Source organism: Eptesicus fuscus, chromosome 14 (genome assembly GCF_027574615.1).
Source record: "Eptesicus fuscus isolate TK198812 chromosome 14, DD_ASM_mEF_20220401, whole genome shotgun sequence".
Classification (NCBI taxonomy): domain Eukaryota; kingdom Metazoa; phylum Chordata; class Mammalia; order Chiroptera; family Vespertilionidae; genus Eptesicus; species Eptesicus fuscus.
The window spans coordinates 34363756-34383366 of NC_072486.1; the positions used below are offsets into that span (position 1 = coordinate 34363756).

At 36.9% G+C, this 19611-nt stretch overlaps 1 protein-coding gene across 1 annotated transcript in view; it reads left to right on the forward strand.

The window, feature by feature from the left end:
• The window catches only part of PCLO (piccolo presynaptic cytomatrix protein), a 289574-nt gene that overhangs the window by 99118 nt on the left and 170845 nt on the right, over positions 1-19611 (forward strand). Inside the window, exons 4-5 of the mRNA XM_054726345.1 lie at positions 18022-18438; positions 18544-18843. Coding sequence (XP_054582320.1) covers positions 18022-18438; positions 18544-18843 — 717 coding nt within the window. The remainder of the gene's footprint in view (positions 1-18021; positions 18439-18543; positions 18844-19611) is intronic.

Genomic DNA, 19611 nt, shown 5'->3' on the forward strand with positions numbered 1-19611 from the left:
GCAAAAGGACCAAAGAGACAGAGGGTGAAGAAATCAAGGGCAAAGACTGATTTACAGTTTTTTTTAGAAGACAGCTTCCAGGTGTTCTCACTAAACATACCTTGGCTCATGCCATTATATGGGTGACATATCTTCTTTCTTCTTATTTTGATAAAATACCAACTGTTAGGCTAGGCCAGTGGTTGGCAAACTTCAGCTCGCGAGCCACATGCGGCTCTTTGGCCCCTTGAGTGTGGCTCTTCCACAAAATACCACGTGTGGGCATGCACGTAACAGTGCGATTGAAACTTCGTGGCCCATGCGCAGAAGTCGGTTTTCGGCTCTCAAAAGAAATTTCAGTTTTTGTACGGTTGATATTTGGCTCTGTTGACTAATGAGTTTGCCAACCAGGGGGCTAGGCTTATCAAATTGTATTCGAGTTTTAAATGTCAGTCTCATTCCACCAATTGTGAGGCTTATAAAGCTGAGCTGGGCCTTTTCTTCTCTAGTGAGTGTCATTAGCACCTAAGTTGGGGACTGGCCTGCAGCAAGTGGGCAGTGATGATCACGGAGGGACGGAATGGTTAAGATGAGTCAAGTCACCGGAATTACTCAACAGGCAGCTTTTCCATCTCCTTAGTTTGAGGTGTGCATTCCAGAAAATAACAAGTTTCCAGGAATGGTTATTGAAATTTCGAGATTGAGAAGCCATTGTTGTGGGGTCGAACCCTGGAGTCAGAATAAGACCACCAGAGGCTGCTGATTGATTTAAAAAAGCAGGCAAGGATTTATTGAGCTGGCCAGGACGGCCGCGAGAGCACCACACGCAGGTGGAGTCCACCCTCATGACCGCGCCGTTCCAGGTGTAGGCAGTCCTTTTAAAGGTCTAAACCACAAAAATTTTCCTTTGTTCTAAATTCTAAATTCTAAAATTTAGAATTTAGAACAAAGGAATTCCAATAGTACAGAAGTTCTGCTTCTGTACTATTGCTTTCGAAAGATAGGGCCACTCAGTTCTTTATTTCTGCAGCTCTTTCTGCTTTACTCCTAAAAGATTTAAAATTCATTTGGTCTACCTAAGTTAAAATAGCTACACTATTTACAAGCAAAGCAAAACACACATATGTTGGAAGAACTACAATCTTTAAGATATTTTAACAACTCACAACAACTCACTGTTGACACTTTCATTCACTTAATTGTTCACACATTCATTCATAAATACATACAAGGGTTCCAGAAATATTTATTGAAGCTATATTTCTTAGTAGGTGTAAGTTATAAGCAAACAGGAAGATGTCATGTGCCTTAGTATGTGCCACCATAGTTCTTTCATTCTCATCTCCTTTATTTCACCTTCCAGAGATGTATTTTCCACATAACTCATATTTTAAAAAAGCTTTTCTCTAATATGTATTCTAATGCAGTTCTAAATAACCTTTAAAACGTATTATACTTTAAAACTTGCCATCAATTCTTTATGTTGTGGAATACTTCACTAGGTACACCTCAATTATGTCCTTATTTTTAGGCTGCTATTTTAAGTTTCAAAACAGATTAACCAAAGAATTTGGTGACAATTTATATGTATAACTCATGGACACAGATAATAGTGTGGTGACGGCCTGGGGGTGCGGTGGGAGACAACAGGGAAAAGAGGGACATTTATAAGACCTTCAATAATAAAGATAAAATTTAAAAACCCAAACAGACAAACAAAAAAGCAGCTATATAATAGTTACAGCAAACAATAAGCCACTGATTCATGCTACATTGAACTCCTCCCTGAAATTAAAAGCACATTAGTATTTTCTTTAAAATATCTATTAATATTTAGTATCTGTGTTTGCAAGGTGACTTGTAGATCCCCACTTAAAATGGGGTGGTTGTAAGATGATTTAAATATAACCCTACTAAGCATATTTTAAAAGTAGGTAATTCTGTCAGATATATTACAGTTCAAATACCAAAATGCACAAATACTTTCAACAGAATACCAAAATTTGACATTTTAATCTATTTTCCTCTGGTTGTAATAGAAAAAAATGGTAGAAAATTTAGAAAATACATAAAATTATTTATCAAACCAAAACAAAACTGAACAATGTATCATAACTGATTTCCCTGATGTTGCAACTACTCTTAACATTACATATTTTCTTTGTCACATTTATTCTGAGATTCTATACATATTTATTAATATCTATACATGTTTGCAATTTTATATTTTATTTTTTCACTTAACAAAATTATGTGCTACACATTTTCTGTGGCATTAAAAATATTTTGGCCGAAACCGGTTTGTCTCAGTGGATAGAGCGTCGGTCTGCGGACTAAAGGGTCCCAGGTTCGATTCTGGTCAAGGGCATGTACATTGGTTGCGGGTACATCCCTGGTGGGGGGTGTGCAGGAGGCAGCTGGTCGATGTTTCTCTCTCATCGATGTTTCTAGCTCTCTATCCCTTTCCCTTCCTCTCTGTAAAAAATCAATAAAATATATTTTTTAAAAAATATTTTGAAGGCCTGATTGGTAGCTCAGGGGTTAGAACATCGGCCCAGAGACCAAAGGGTCATGGGTTCAATTTCTGGTCAAAGGCACATACTTTGGTTGTTGCAGCTCCAGCCCCAGTTGATTGGGGCAAGTGCGGGAGGCAGCCAATTAATGTGTTTCTCAACTTGATGTTTCTTTCTCTCTCTCTCTCTCCCTTCTCCTTCCCTCCCCCCTCATCCCTACCTTCCAATCTCTAAAAATCAATGGAAAAAGTATCCTTGGGTGAGGATTAAAAAAACACACACATTTGTAAACATTTTGATACATAGATTTTTATGTCAGTACATGGCAATTTATTTGGAGCCCTTAGCGTGCTTCTAATTTAGCTTTTTTTAAAACATAAATAATAGTGCTATAAACAATTTTATGCATTTTGGAGTGTTTCATTAGGAAATCCTACCTAATAAAAGAGTAATATGGAAATTAACCATCACTCCGCTATACCCACCAGCCATGCCCACCAGCCAATCAGTGCGAGTATGCAAATTAACCCCAACCAAGATGGCTGCCACCACAGAGAGCAGGAGGGAGGCTTAGGTTTCCCCAGCAATAGAGGAAGCCAAGCTTTCCACACACCCTGGCGGGCCCAGGCCTCCACTCAAGAATACAAAGTTTCAATTATAGAAGATAAATCCCAAGAAAAATGGCGGCAGCCACTGAGCTGGAGAGAGCAGGCTAGGGTTGCCCCTGGCAACTGAGGAAGCCAAGCTTTCAACCTGCCCTGGCCGGCCCAGGCCTCCACTCAAGGCTACAAAGTTTCAATTATAGAAGATAAATAAATCCCAAATACCAGGGCCTCCACTTGGGTCGACAGGGGGCGTGGCCGGCCTGCAAACCACCACATGCCCCTCGCCCAGGCTGCCCCGTGCCCCAAGGGAACCCCCACCCTGATCAGGGACACCCTTCAGGGCAAACCAGCTGACCCCCACCCATGCACCAGGCCTCTATCCTATCTAATAAAAGAGTAATATGCAGCTTGACCATCACTCCAACACACAAGATCAAGATAGCTGCCCCCATGTTGTCAAAGATCCTACCCCCATGTGGACACAACATGGCCACCACAAGATGGCCACCAGGGGAGGGCAGTTGGGAGGGACCAGGCCTGCAAGGGAGGGCAGTTGGGGGCAATCAAGCCTGCAGGAGAGGGCAGTTAGGGGTGACCAGGTCGGTAGAGGAGGGAAGTTGGGGCAAACAGGCTGGCAGAGGAGCAGTTAGACATCAATCAGGCTGGCAGGGAAGTGGTTGGGGTGATCAGGCTGGCAGGCAGAAGTGGTTAGGGGCAATCAGGAAGGCAGGCAGGCGAGCAGTTGGGATCCAGCAGTCCTGGATTGTGAGAGGGATGTCCCACTGCCCTACATGGGCAGTGGGACATCCCTTGAGGGGTCCCAGATTAGAGAGGGTGGAGGCTGGGCTGAGGGATACCCTTCCCCCCATGCATGAATTTCATGCACTGGGCCTCTAGTACTCTTATAAAGGGGGAATAAATTCAATTCACTTATAGTACAGCTATTCCATTTTGGAGTTCTTCATTTAGTCTTAGTGCTTAGCAATTTAAAATGTGTTGTCAAGATATTTTCCCCATGAAAAACTTATAGTTACTATTACATGATGAGTCTATATATTACCTATAATAATAAAAGCATAATATGCTAATTAGACCAGATGACCTTCCAGACGAAGCTGGGGCTGGGAGGGAAGCCTGGTCCCGAGTGCCAGAGGGAAGCCGGTGCCGGCAGGTGGGGGAAGGAAGGCCTACTCTTGCACAAATTTCGTGCATCGGACCTCTCGTACATTATATTTATGTAATGTATTTCCCTGTCATCATATAGAAATTCGGTTGTGTACGATTTGTGTTTAAATGTCTCTTTTCTCTGAAAATGTGTAAAAATATTTTTTAGTATGCAGTGATACAGAAGAGTAATCTCATTTTGCGGCAGTAAATGTAATATGAGTTATAATATCTCCTTAAGAAAGGGATGGCATAATGATTTTAAGATAATAAGTATAGTTACATCTCTCTGCATTGGTTTTTCCTGGAGCTCAGTGAGCCATCTGCATAAGCTAGTCCTTTTCAGCAAATGTGCCTGTGCTTATCGCTCCTGTTCCAGTTCTGGTTTCATTTTCTAGAGTGTTTGTAGCTATTTCATGTCCTTTCATTGACCATCTTAATTTTTTTGTTTTTGTTCTCTTCAACTCCAGTCAGATTTTTAAAGTTTATTCTTTCTTTTCTGACATCAAGTAGAGTTTAATTATATGACTGCATTATTAATTTACTTCAGTTCTTCCTCTCCTCACCCATCTTCACTGCCTTACAAAAGATGTATTTTTATCTCCAGATCTCCCCCCTCCTACTACATAGAAAGCATTTTTAAACATTTTATCAACATGCCAAATTGTTTTCTAATTATTTTTTCTTATTCTTTAATAAATCAATTTTAGAGACCTATTTGTCTTATGATTCTTCTGAAAGATTTTCATTTTTCTTGTTCTCCTTTAGACTCATGGAGCCAAAGTTTATTCACTAAGGGAACAGAGCCAGATTCCCCCTGTACCCACTTTAAGCCTTTCTCAGATGAGGACTACTCATTCCTAACATGGTTTAAACCAGAAAGAGAAGCACATGAATTGCCCTGGGCTCTACAGTCTGACCTAGGATTGCTTGTCGATCGCTTCCCATAGTCTGAGAGGAAAGTTGATATGCAGTTTCTGCCAACCTCCCTGTATCTAAGCATACTTTTCAGCTAAGCCAGTGCCCAGCCTTTCTCTCATTTTAATCTACCTTATATAGCAATCAGAACAATTTTCTTAACATTTATTTTCTTCCTGTCATACATTACATTTTCCTATTCAGTACACTGCAGTGATTTCTCTCTTTTTTAAGGACGACTTTCATATTCATGAACCTGGCTTATAAGGCCCACCAATAATAGACCTATTTCTCCAACCTCATCTCAATTCTTCATCTCTATCCTCTCCCAAATCTACCGGTTGCCCAAGCAATAACCTTTCTTTGAAGCCAAGACAAAAACAAACAAACAAACCAACCACATTCTTTAGCCCTGGTAGATTTGCTCAGTGGTTAGAGCATCGGCCTGCAGACCCTTTGGGCCGAAGGGTCTCGACTTTGATTCTTAGTCAAGGGTCTCCGTTGCAGGTTCTCCCTGGCCCCAGTTGGGGCATATGCCGTAGGCAACCAATTGATGTGTCTCTCTTACAAGGATGTTTCTCTCTCCCTTCCTCCCTCCCTCCCACTCTCTCACTCTCTTAAAAAAAAAAAAAAAAAAAAAAAAATCAGTGGAAAAAAAATACCCTCAGGTGAGGATTAAGAAACAACAAAAACACACATTCTTTAATGGCCCAGATCTCTTTATTTGCTTATTAGCATAAGCTTCCTAAATAAACAGAAGAAAGCTAAGACAATTAAAACATATTATCAAAAAATAAGCATCCTCCTGGCTTCTGTAGCACATGTACAACAAATAAGGATCCCGGTTCATTCTTTTTTTAAAAAATATCCACACGTGAACTGAATTCTTGCAGAAATTGAAAATGCATTTTTAATCTTACATTCTTCAACATTGATTCTAATTTCAGGTTCCATTTTCACACATATTACTTTCCCATTTCCCTCAACCTCTGTGTTGTATTTTATTTTGACATTTCCAGATTTTGGCAGCAGTGCTCCTCTTAGTCGGTCCATCTGTTGTTGGGCCTCTGATAGTGGGTGTCCAAGCTTGTGCCATGTCCTTTTCACACGAGGAACTCGGGGAGCAGTGGGGAGAGCAGCACCTGGCTCCCGATGTTTGATTATCTCCCCAGACTGTGCACTTGCATGAAAACACATGGGAGCTGGTGCTAGACCACTGCCAGGTTTCTGCACTTTTAAAAAGGATTTAGACATAAGAATGTGTAGCTCTGCAAAACTAAAGAGTCTGCGAAGAACAATTGCCTGAAGGAAATGTTTTTTTTAACCATGGCCATGATAAAAAGCATACATTCTTTATGGTAAAATAAAAGTTATATTTTAGCCCTAGCTGGTTTGGCTTAGGGGATAGAGCATTGGCCTGCAGACTGAAGTGTCCTGGGTTCGATTCTGGTCAAGGGCACATGCCCAGGTTGCAGACTCGATATCCAGTAGGGGGCATGCAGGAGGCAGCAATATGTAGCTAACAAGGTTTTTGCTTCTACCTCAGGGATTTGGATAGAAAGGCTGGTGCTGACTCAATGGCTGGAGATTGGTGGCCCACGTTCAGTACTTCAGTATCAGCTAAGTAGCTTGGGTTCTGATCAAGCCCTAATTTATAGACTTCCAGGATCCAGTGAAAAATTTAATTTTTGAAGTAGCATTTTCCACTTACAAAAATATGATTAATATTAATTGCAGAAAATATAGAAAATAAACAGGAGCAAAGCAAATAAAATCGAAACACTCTATAACTCTGTCACTTATAATTAGCTACTGTTAATAATTTTGGCAAGTATTCCTGTAGTATTTTTTCTGTATATATTCATATCTATAATAATAAAAGGGTAATATGCTAATTAGACTGGACGTCCTTCCGGATGGTGGCGGGGCCAAGGCAGAGGTGTTTAGGGCAATCAGGCCGGCATGGGATGGCAGTTAGGGGCGATCAGGCTGGCAGGCAGAATGGTTAGGGGCAATCAGGCAGGCAGGCAGGTGAGTGGTTAGGAGCCAGCAGTCCAGGATTGAGAGAGGGTGTCCGACTGCCAGTTCAAGATCAGGCCTAAACTGGCAGTCAGACATCCCCTGAGGGGTCCCAGATTGGAGAGGGTGTAGGCCGGGCTGAAGGGACGCCCCTCCCGCCCCCGCCCATGCACGAATTTTGTGCACTGGGCCTCTAGTATATATATATACACACACGCATAAATACATGTAAGATTTTCAACAAAAGTAGATACATATAACAGTTTTTATCATTGTTATTCTTTTCCCAACATATATAATTATGCATAATTTTATGACATGCGTTTTTTCTAAAATAACTTAGTATTTTATTGTAAAAGTGATAAAGTGCTCATAAAAATAGAATCTTCTCTTAAGCAAAAATGAGATGATTAGAATCATCAATCTCTCCTCCTAAAGATAATGATAAATATATTTCATTTTTTCTTCTGTTGGATTCTGTCACTCAACATTTGAGTGCACTAAAGATTTTTACATGTTGAACTAAACTATAACAAATATGTATAGTATCCACTATTTACCAGGTATGGTTCTAAGAACTCCACATATGTCATGTGTTTTGTGTGTGTGTGTGTGTGTGTGTGTGTGTTGTGTGTGTTTATTTTTTCACAAAACCTCTGATGAATTTATTATTGTCACCAGTTTTAAAATGAAGTCATTGAGGCACAGAAAGATTAAGTAACTTATATAAATCCACACAGCTAGGAACTAGTAGAGCCTGTCTCCAAATCCGGGTTATCTGTTTTCAGATTTTATGACCTTGAATTTATATTCATTTCATGCAGTGATTTATTTCCACTTACCCTTCACCATGAAACTTCTCTAAAGAGTTACTTACATTTTATGCTTGCATTTCCCATATCCCAGCCACTCTGTTATATCAGTTTACCAAAACTATTGGTTCTTGCTCGTCTCTAATAAACTTCGGGAATCCAGTTTATTTGCACCATCAACCCACCCAGGGCAAGGACTGCTTTTCCTCACTCTCTTTTCTTGGTTTATTTTCCTTTTTTCTTTCTATTTTTTGTTTTGTTGTTGTTGTTAATTCTCACTGGAAGATAGTTTTCCATTGATTTTTAGAGAGAGTGGAAGAGGGGAGGGAGAGAGAGAGAAACAGAGAAACATCGATGTGGGAGAGATACATCGATTGGTTACCTCCTGCACAAGCCCGGACCAGGACTGGGGATCCAACCTGCAATCTCGGTATGTGCCCTTGACTGGGAACTGAATCCGTGACCCTTTGGTGCATAGACCAACATGCTCTAACCACTTGAAAACACAGGCCAAGGGTTTTTTTCTTGGTTTCCATAGTACATGCTTCTTTTTCTGTTCTACCTATGGCTTTGCCTGCTCATTCTCAGGCTCTGATGTTAGGACATTGCCTTCAACCAAGCTTCCATATGTTATACAGCTTCAGGGTTTGGCTATAGCTCCTCAGGTCTTCTTACTCTACATCCTTTCCCTTGGAGTTCATCAATTTCCATAGCTTAAAACATTATAGATTCGCTGTTACTCCCAAATGTGTATCTCTGTATCATATCTCTTTTCTGAGCTTCAGACCCATAGGTACAATTAACTCAGCATCATCACTTGATACATTAAAGAATGTCTTTAAAATATTGGATATTCAAATACTGCCTTCTCCCTGTTGTTCCTATCTTAGTAAGTGATACAACAATTTAGCCAGAAATTTGTGGCAGAAATTTGGGAGTGATCTTTATACCTCCTCTCTTCCTGCTGACCTCTATCCAGAGAGATAGAGATAGAGATATAGATAGATAGATAGATAGATAGATAGATAGATAGATAGATGATACATAGATAGGTGGGAGGGAGAGAGGGAGGAAGTTAGGAAGATATTAGGGAAATGAACACTATTTTGTTCTTATCCATACAAATAAATATATATTTTGCATAAATATACATATATATTAATTTGCACATATACATATATTTATAGAAAGAAACTAAGCTTCTGATTTTCATTAATAAGTTCTGATAAAATTGTGTTCATGTAATAATTCAGAGGTATTTGAAATAATTCATTTGTGTATTTATATATTATTTATTAAATGGTATTTAAAATATCAAACACTGAGATTACTTTTTAGTTTAGGAAAATACATATGAATCATGATGAGAAAGTGTCTAGAAAAATTATCCTGTGTTAGTCAAAGAAGAATTGACTGAAAAAAAATATCAATTAGGAGTATGCAATTATAGTCTAAATATAGCTTTAATCCCTGGTGAGAAATACACAACTTTAGTTGGCATTTTTCTATTATGGAAATTTCTGTTCATGTAGTTTACATCATATAGAAACTTACATTTAAAGATTCTACTGAATGAAACAGAGACTTCATGTGGGTGTATAAGGGGTGTGAGGGTCTTAGAGAAATAAGCATACACATAAAAGAATAAATGAGTAGGGACAGAACTACTGATCAATTTAGACCTAGGAGTGATAACCCCAGTACAAGTTCCTAACAGTATCCAATAATCTATTAGAATTTGTTATTGATTCCTACCCTTCAAATTCAGTAATTCCTTGAAAATTAAATGCCTTTTTATTTTTTCTTAGTTTTCATATACATGGTTATGTTCCAATATATTCTGATATAATTATTATAACTACATATAAATTAAAGGAGGATGAACCCCAGTATTTCAATTATGTATTTTGGATATGAGTTACTTTTGTTTCAGTGCTTGTAAAGGGAACACATATACTGAGGAAGCTGTATATTCAAGTCAAAAAAAAGTATGGTAAGAAAAAGAGCCAACACACTTCTTATTCATTTTTAGGGAGCAAGGAATAAGAATAGAAATATTATAAATACATTATTGCATACAGTTGCACAGTGCAGTCTCATGAGTGATCACAGATTTCTAATATCCTAATTGTATAGTCTGAACAACTGATTTTGTAATCTGAAAAAAGAGTGCATGAACTGTGATTTCAGTCCTTTTCCCTTTCAAGGACAAAAGGATATAATTTAGACATTTAATAAGCAAAAAATGATTTTCAGGATGCAAATTGAATTGTAAGAGTGTATGAGTCTGCAATAAATAGAACACCCTAATGCTAAGACTATAAGTGACATTGGTACAAGTGACAATTTGCAGATAACATTGCTCTCAATTTTTGGATCTGTCAATGAGTCACAGTGATTTCTAAGAAGATTATTAGTGTGATTATTTCTCAGCTTAAAAAAAAAGTAACATTCTGAACAATAAGCAAAATAACAGAAAAATAAAAAAACCCATGTAAAAATTTTATTGTTCACTCAAAATCTTGATAGTAAGCAGGAAACTCAATGGTATTATACTAGTAATACCAATTCCCTGATTGCTAGCTTTTTCTTTACCGAATTTTGAGTAGGGGCAACCAAGTCTGTGCTTAAATACCTCGTTGATGGAAATTATACAAACTTCAAAAATCAGTCCAGTTGGTCTTTTAATGAAAGTTCTTGTGAAAGTGCTATTAAGATTTTTCAGATACAAATATGCATGCTGTGTAGGTTTTGCAACAATAACTTCCCTTTCATTTTAAGTCTAATGGCAAATTTCAACCTGCTGCAGGTCTTATTATCATGCTTCAGAAAAGATACTTAGAAAAATAAATAGGCAAGCCTGAAGTTCTCAGATTTTCCTTAATGGTATTGTTGCTATAGTTACAGCTGAAATGTTATATAAAGCAAATTGCTTATTGATGGAAAAATGCTGAGTAGCACAGCAGCATCCTTTTTCTGTGTTTTTATTGCCTTCATTTCCCACTCTCCACTTAAGATTAATGGATTTTTGGAGGTTTATTTTGTTTGGAACAAGCCCTGATCATTTAATTTTAAAATAAATACATTTTATTAACATGTACTAGCTGACAGTTGAATATGTTCTAGTATGTTTGATCAAAGTGGGTTACATTTTTATAAACTAACAGAATTTTTCCTACTTGGAGATGAATTGATATGCTGGTTATTAATATTAAAACTTTGAATAAAATGTTTTTGATTTTACAGAGACTTCTGAATTTATTTAATACATTAAAAATCTAGATGAAATATAAACTTTTTAAAAAATACTTATTTTCATTGATTTCGGAGAAGAAGGGAAAGGGAAAGAGAGAGAGAGAACATCAGTGATAAGAGAATCATTGATCGGCTGCCTCCTGCATGTCCCACACTGGGGATCGAGCTTGCAACCCAGGCATGTGCCCTTGACGGAATTGAACCTGGGACCCTTCAGTCTGCAGGCCGATGCTCTATCCACTGAGCAAAAACAGCTAAGGCTGAAATGGAAACTTTTATTATGTTTTGTACTATCAAGATACTAAGGTATACTAAAAGTAATATCTATTTTAAAAACGAAGAAAAACAGATAGAAATGGTCTGAGAGCATCCATATTGATGACTAGTATGTTAAAAAGCCTACATAAGCATTCATATTTTGTAATTTTCTATGTAGTAAACTAAGTACATAATAGAAATTCTTTCAGTATATACACATGTATACATATATAATACATTATACATAATTTATCATGTATATTTTTATTGCCTAACTGACTGTCTTTTTTTCAAAGAGAAAACCATAACTTGATATTTAACTATAAGGCAAAATTCGAATAGTCATGTGTTTCACAATTGCAAGTGTTACATAATGGTATGTTTGGTAAATCTTTTCAGCTAGTGAAAATCATATATGGCAATGGTTTATTATGCACTGAATTCTTCTATAATTTAAAGAATCTTGATTAATTTATCTTCAGATTGCCACTAGTCTAGAAACATTATGAGTATTTAATGGTACAGCTATTGAGGAATTAAAAGTACAGATAATATTTTTGGACCTAGATATATAATACTTCTTAATTAAATTCCTGACTATATTGATAAAAACATTTTTGGGATTATTTTTGGTAAAGAATGAAAAAAAATAGCAGACCACAGATTTTTACATCTTCTTAGGTGTTTACAGAGCATTTCCCAAATTATTTTTGTGAAGCAAATTATTCCAGTAATTGTGTTTGTATTTAATGATGTATGATAATGACAACAACTCTTATTGTCCAAAATTAAATTTCAGTTTTACTCATGTTGGTCCATTTTTCTTTTCTCATTTCCACTTTAGATTTTACTGTAGCCTCTGAGTTTTTCTACCCTCTCAATAAAAAAATAAATAAAATAAATAAAAATTAAATGTACATGTTTAAAGAAATATAAAATTTTGATGTTACCATGAGTTTTTCCCCTGTCTTTCAGTTCTTAATTGATATTAAAACATCCTTGTTGATTATGTTGGCATTCTAATTTTGGTTCTAGGGCTGCAGAAAGAAGAGACACATATTTGAGACCATCCATTCAACATTTCTAATTGGTGAAAAAATACTCTTGTGAGACTCATGATGTATTAAATCTATGTTCTAAATGAATTCATCAGACAATCCTGTTAAATCCATTGCATTCTTTTTATTTTCCTTATTTTTTGAAGCAAATTATTAGTATACTTATTTTTACTCACGTCTTAATCCTCCTACTTTGGTGTGCATTCCTTGATGGAATAAGTCTTACAAATACACTTTCCAAATGCTATATGTACTCCATAGATAGAAATAGAAAGAAATATACAGAATCCTATATAATAAAAGCCTAAAATGCTAAGTGTCCTGTCAACCAGTTGACTGTTCAAACAATCAAAGCATAATATGCTAATGATATGGTAATGCTGCTCAACTGCTCACTATGATGTGCACTGACCACCAGGGGGCAGACAGTCAACGGGTTAACCAGTTGCTATGATGTGCACTGACCACCAGGGGGCAGATGCTGCTGTGGTCCAGCCAACTGGGACTGAGATGGGCTAGACATGCCCTGGCGCCCTCCCATGGTCCCTCCCCTGATGGCCAATCTCCTGTGTCCTTCCCCAGCCCCGATTGTGATGGGGTCCCTTGGGCTGGCCTGCGCCCTCTTGCAATCCGGGACCCCTCAGGGGATTTTGGAGCGCCAGTTTTGGCTTGATCCCACAGGCCAGGCTGAGGGACCCTGCTGGTGCACGAATTTGTGCACCAGGCCTCTAGTAAATACATACCGTATTTTCCGGCGTATAAGACGACTGGGTGTATAGAAGATTTTCCTGGGTTAAAAAGTCGTCTTATACGCCGGAATACGGTAGTTGTCATAATTATTTGTAACATAATGAGAATAGTAATATCAGTTTCCAGATTAATTTTGGTGACAGTAAAAAAAAAAAATTAAGCTTTGCCTTGTAGACTTACTCAAAATGCAAGTAAATCATGCAATCAAGAGACCAAGTAAAGCAACATCATGTTAAAAATATCACAAAATAGCAATGATTAAAAATATTAGGTTTAAATGAAAATGTACGAGATACCAAGCAAAGCATGAATTTGAAGTAGCCAATGAAACTGTAAGGATAAATTCTGTTTCTTTTAGATTAGCACTATTGCCTTCTCTTTGCCTTGAGACCTTAGTGTGTAGATTATCACTGTATGTTTATTAAGCATTATTTTAAATCAGGAGAATGAAGCGTTTTATAATAGATTAGTTAGAATATACCTTTTTTTAAAAATTTTTAATAAATCTTTATTGTTCAGATTATTACAGTTGTTCTTTTTTTCCCCCATAGCTCCCCTCCACCTGGTTCCCATCCCACCCTCTTCCCTTACCTCCCCCCCACCACTGTCCTCATCCATAGGTATACGATTTTTGTCCAGTCTCTTCCCACACCCTCCACACCCCTTTCCACCTGAGAGTTGTCAGTCCACTCCCTTTCTATGCCCCTGATTCTATTATATTCACCAGTTTATTCTGTTCATCATATTTTTAATTCACTTGGTTTTTAGATTCACTTGTTGATAGATATGTATTTGTTGTTCATAATTTTTACCTTTACCTTTTTCTTCTTCCTCTTCTTAGAGAATACTTTTCAGCATTTCATATAATACTGGTTTGGTGTTGATGAACTCCTTTAGCTTTTTCTTATCTGTGAAGCTCTTTAGCTGACCTTCAATTCTGAATGTCAGCTTGGTTGGGTAGAGTACTCTTGGTTGTAGGTTCTTGCTATTTATCACTTTGTCTATTTCTTGCCACTCCCGTCTGGCCTGCATAGTTTCTGTTGAAAAATCAGCTGACAATCGTATGGGTGCTCCCTTGTAGGTAATTAACTGTTTTTCTCTTGCTGCTTTTAATATTCTCTCTTTGTCTTTTGCTCTTGGCATTTTAATTATGATGTGTCTTGGTGTGGTCCTCTTTGGATTCCTTTTGTTTGGGGTTCTGTGCTCTTCCTGGACTTGTAAGTCTATTTCTTTCACCAGGTGGGGGAAATTTTCAGTCATTATTTCTTCAAATAGGTTTTCAGTATCTTGCTCTCTCTCTTCTTCTGGTACCCCCATAATTCTGATGTTGGTACACTTGAAGTTGTCCCAGAGGCTTCTTACACTATCTTCAAATTTTTGGATTCTTTTTTCTTTTAGCTTTTCCAGTTGAGTGATTTTTGCTTCTTTGTATTTCAAATCTTTGGCTTGATTCTTGTGTTCCTCTAGTTTGCTGTTGGGTGTCTGTATAATATTTTTTATTTCAGTCAGTGTATGTTTAATTTCTAGTTGGTCCTTTTCCATATCCTCGAGGGTCTCTCACATATCCTCGAGGGTCTCACTAAATTTATCAGCCTTTTCTGGGAAATTCTTGAAAAACCTTATAACCGTGGTTTTGAACTCTTATATCCAGTCGTTTGTTTTCCTCCATTTCTTTGGTTTGTGATCTGTTTCTTTGTCTCCCCATTTTCGCTGCTTCCCTGAGTTGGTAGGGTAGTTTTGTAGGATCAGCTATGTCTACGCTGGGAGACAGCCTTATTCAACTAGACTTGCAAAATTGTTAGAATATACCTTTTATTCTATCTGAACTTCAAATGTGTGAAAATACTGAATATACTATATTGAAATAGTCACTGTGTTAATTTCCTCAACACACCTTTTAACAAGAGTTGTGTACCACTGTGGTATTACATGGTGAAAGTAGCAAGAGAGGAGAATTTTGTAAGAATAATATTTCTCCAAAACTTAGATAAAATAATCATATTTTATAATTGACAAGAATTGCCAATAAACACAGATATGAGGGGGGTGAGGTCATGTGCGGGGGGGGGGGGGAGCAGGGCATGAAGGTGGCCAGGGAGAGGTCAATGGGAGAAAAAGGAGACATATGTAATACTTTAAACAATAAAGAATTTTAAAAAGAAAGAATTGCCAATGTAATTAAACCTGTATTCTTGGTATACTAAAAATTCCCTTGTTTACATTAGAATATGCCCTGGATGGAAATGGTTAGCACACACTTGAATTTGGATTTTAGAATCCATTTGACAAAATAGCATAGTGATACAGCTCTTTGTGTCTGTTTTGTTTTATAAAATGTCAGGCCCTGAATGAAGATTTCCTAAATGTGGCTCAACCAAGTTTTTAAAACCACAGCAGAGATTAAGATTGATTTTCTGTAGATAATATGGAAGTATCTCCTCCAGGGACAATTCTGCACATGGGCTGGAGCTTTTAGTATTTGACATAAGGGATCAAATCGGGTTTTTTTCCCTAAGACTTTTATATAAAGTCTTACATTAAAAAGCCACAATTCACTTCAGAGCTGCTTAAGAAGGAAATTAAGAAGGGAATTGGTACTGGATGATCATACACATAAAGAGAAAATTAATCCATAATACTAATGTTTTGTAGACAGCATTTTCCTGAAGTTAAATATTTGACTTTAGTCTTTACTTTTTTAGATCAGCAAATAAGAATTATAGTGGCTTACAGATTTCAAAAGAGCCATTATAAAGCAACTTTTTTTAAGGTCTCTAAAGAAATTAGAAACTGTGGTAAGAAATGAAACTTAATATATCTGATAATATCTTAGGACAGTAAGTGATTTTTGTCTCTAAATAATTTAAGTTATGCAACTGAAAAGAGTGATGTAGTAGTATGAAACGCATTTTGAAATTGAACTTTGCAGAAGACAATGAAACATATGAATGCAATACTATTTTGTATGAGCCTCCAACTGTGTACTTTACAGAATAAGAACTCATTAAATGGTAACAATTAGAAGCTGTATGTATAGCTTTTACTTTTTACATGATAGCAAGTATAATGTAAGAAAAAGCGCAAGGTAATAAAAAGTAAAAAAAAAAAAAAGCGCAATGTACATCAGTAAGGGAAAAATTCTATAACATTATTAGTCGAATGTAATCTGTCTCCCTTATAATTATTTGTACATATTTTAAGAGAGTTTTCAGTCTTAGCTTGCAAAATAATTAACCAATAATTTAATAAAAGGGCAGATCCACCTTCTTCTACACCAGGATCCTGCTAAAATAGTTTTGGTGTAGTTCCCATGAATTTGCATGTCCTCACCAAATTTTGGCAAAGGTAGCCCATGAATTACACTGAGGAGCAGAGATATAAAGAACTGTTTTAGTCAGCAATTCAAAAAACTGTGGGGGTGCCCTAGCCGGTTTGGCTCAGTGGATAGAGCGTCGGCCTGCCGACTGAAGGGTCCCAGGTTCGATTCCGGTCAAGGCATGTACTTTGGTTGCAGGCACATCCCCAGTAGGGGGTATGCAGAAGGCAGCTGATCTATGTTTCTCTATCATCGATATTTCTAACTCTCTGTCCCTCTCCCTTCCTCTCTGTAAAAAAACCAATAAAATATATTTAAAAAAACACAAAAAACTGGGGGTAAAGATACCAAACAATTGGAGCCTGTGAATGTGTCTTGTTCAATTGCATAAGTGTGAATGTTATTAAAAACTAAATTTTATTTTAATTCTACAGCAGATAGAGAATTATGCCTAAATGATTCTTGAAAAATCTCCATATACTTTGTAAAGTTCTACTGTGGTACATAGAGCTATCTTTGACCCAAGTTAAGAGATACGCGACTATAGGATAAAAAAAAAAAAAATCTTGATGAATTGGCGATTAAATGGAAATTACTATGAAATTTAATAGTCCTATTTGGAACAAATGCAGATTTTTCACAAAAAGAAAAAGAGAGAGAGGGGGTATTTCCCTGGGTCCGTCTTAATGTTAAAGATTTATTTTCTTTTTTATAGTGAGGAGAGTAAATTAGTCATCTTTAAGGATCCCTCATATTTTTTATTTCAAATAGTCTTTTTGCAGTCTTCTTTAAAATCACCGTTTCACTGATTTAGAAAACAGTGACCCAATTCTCCTTATACAAAAAAGAACTAGAAATTGCCAGATTTAACCTTGGTGTATTATATTGTAAATCAGAAGACGACTTAATCAATAAGCCAAATTTATTTGAGTCCTTTTCATTTTGCTAGTGCTAGCGGGCCCAGAGAAAATCTTGCTTCTCAAATTCTGGGGCCCACTATGGTGGAAGTCTTTCTTATTTATATGTTTTTCAGCTCTTTGTCTTCCAAATTTGTAACGAGACTTCCGGACCTTCTGAGAAAAAGTCCTGTGTGCTGGGCCAGGACTTTGAGACCATATCTCAAAAAGAAATATGGTCCTGACGCCAGCACTGACAACTCTGTCTGGGGCATAGTTTATGGCCTCTCTGGAATGGGAGTAGTCTTATTTTTCCCTATTATTTAATCAAGCAAATGTTTACAGAAGCCAGAATAGCAGGGCTAAATTTTTAAACAGCAGTATTTACCCAAGATGGAGGTTACTATGCTTCAGGTAAATTCAGTGAAACAAATACATTATCATATAATTAATCTGTTCCATGCTGTTTTATTTGCAGATTCAAGAATGGCTTTGTTTAAATTGCCAAACCCAGAGAGCGATGTCCGGGCAGCTTGGAGACATGGGCAAAATGCCTCTTGCACCATCAGGGCCAAAAGCCTCTCCTACGCCTTTCCCTACAGAACAATCACCTCAGAAAACTGCAATGCCTGGTCAAGTAAAAGTTAAAAAGAAGGAACAAGAAGTAAAAGCAGAAGGTGAAAAAATCATACCAGAAAAAGTAAAAGAAACACCTTTATTTGAAAAAATGCCTCCCAAGGTAACCACAGATAAAAAACAAGAAGAGCGTAAAGAAGAAAAAGACCAAGCTTTAGCCCCTCAAGAGAAAAAGGCAACCCCTGAAGAAAAACAGCCACCTCCTGAAGAAAAAAAACCAACCACTGAAGAAAAACAGCCACCTCCTGAAGAAAAAAAGGTAACCACTGGAGACAAAAAGCCACCTCCTGAAGAGAAAAAAACAACCACTGAAGGAAAAAAAACACCTCCTGAAGAAGAAAAACCAACCACCGAGGACAAAAAGCCACCTCCTGAAGACAAAAAGTTTCCTTCAGGAGCAAAAACATCAGCTCTAGAGGAGGAACAGAAACAGACTTTGCTTAAAATTCAAGAACAAGTTGCTGAAGAAACGCCTGAAGACAGAGTGGCTCCTCAGGCAGAGCAAGAAAAGAAACCACCCCCCATGAAGATGGAGGGTTTACAGCCTGGGATGCTCCAGACATTGCCTGAGGGAGATGATGGGGCAGCTCAAAAAATAAAAGATCAGCCACAGGAAGTATGTGCAGCGAAGCCTGATCAGGTGGAACCTGGGAAAGAAAAAACAGTAAGTTATGTTTTCTTAACTTTGCACAGTCTTATGTATATAGTTTACTAATTTTTACCTAAGTACATAGAGTGCTTAATGGTAATTATATAAGGAAAATCCTTTGATTAATGTTTTTTTCAGAAAAGTGTAACAGTTGATTGCTAAAATGAAGAACTTTGTGTGTGTTTTTTTTTGACAGCTTAATCTAACTTAAAGCATAGACATAAAATTTATTTTTCTAGCTTTTATGTCTATTAGATAATTTATCCACATCCTGTAGAGTGATAAAGAAATGTTTCTTACCATTTTAAGTTATTCCTTTTTCTCTTCACTATGAACATAAAATCAGTATCCTCCTTTAATATGAAATAATGTGTATTTTTAAGTTTCTATTCACTTATCCACTTGGTTAAATAAGAGTCAACAAGTTCCTTTCTCATTTAAAAAAGCCTTTCAAGTTGTGTTCAACCATAAAATTATACAATTGTGATTGCAAAAAAAGTGGAAACATTTAAGACATATGTCATTTCTTTAAAGTTCATTTTAGTATGATTTTAATTAATGTATTCTGTTTGTAGTTTTGCTCAATGTGTTTAATATTGAAGGGTTATTTATAATCCAAGCATAATCTCAATTATATATACACACACACACACACACACACACACACACACATATATATATATATATATATATATATATATATATACTTTTTTTCTTTAGTAGAAACTTTTAAAAGTGCCCCATCTTAACCAATATTTACAAAAGCAATAATATCAATTTTAG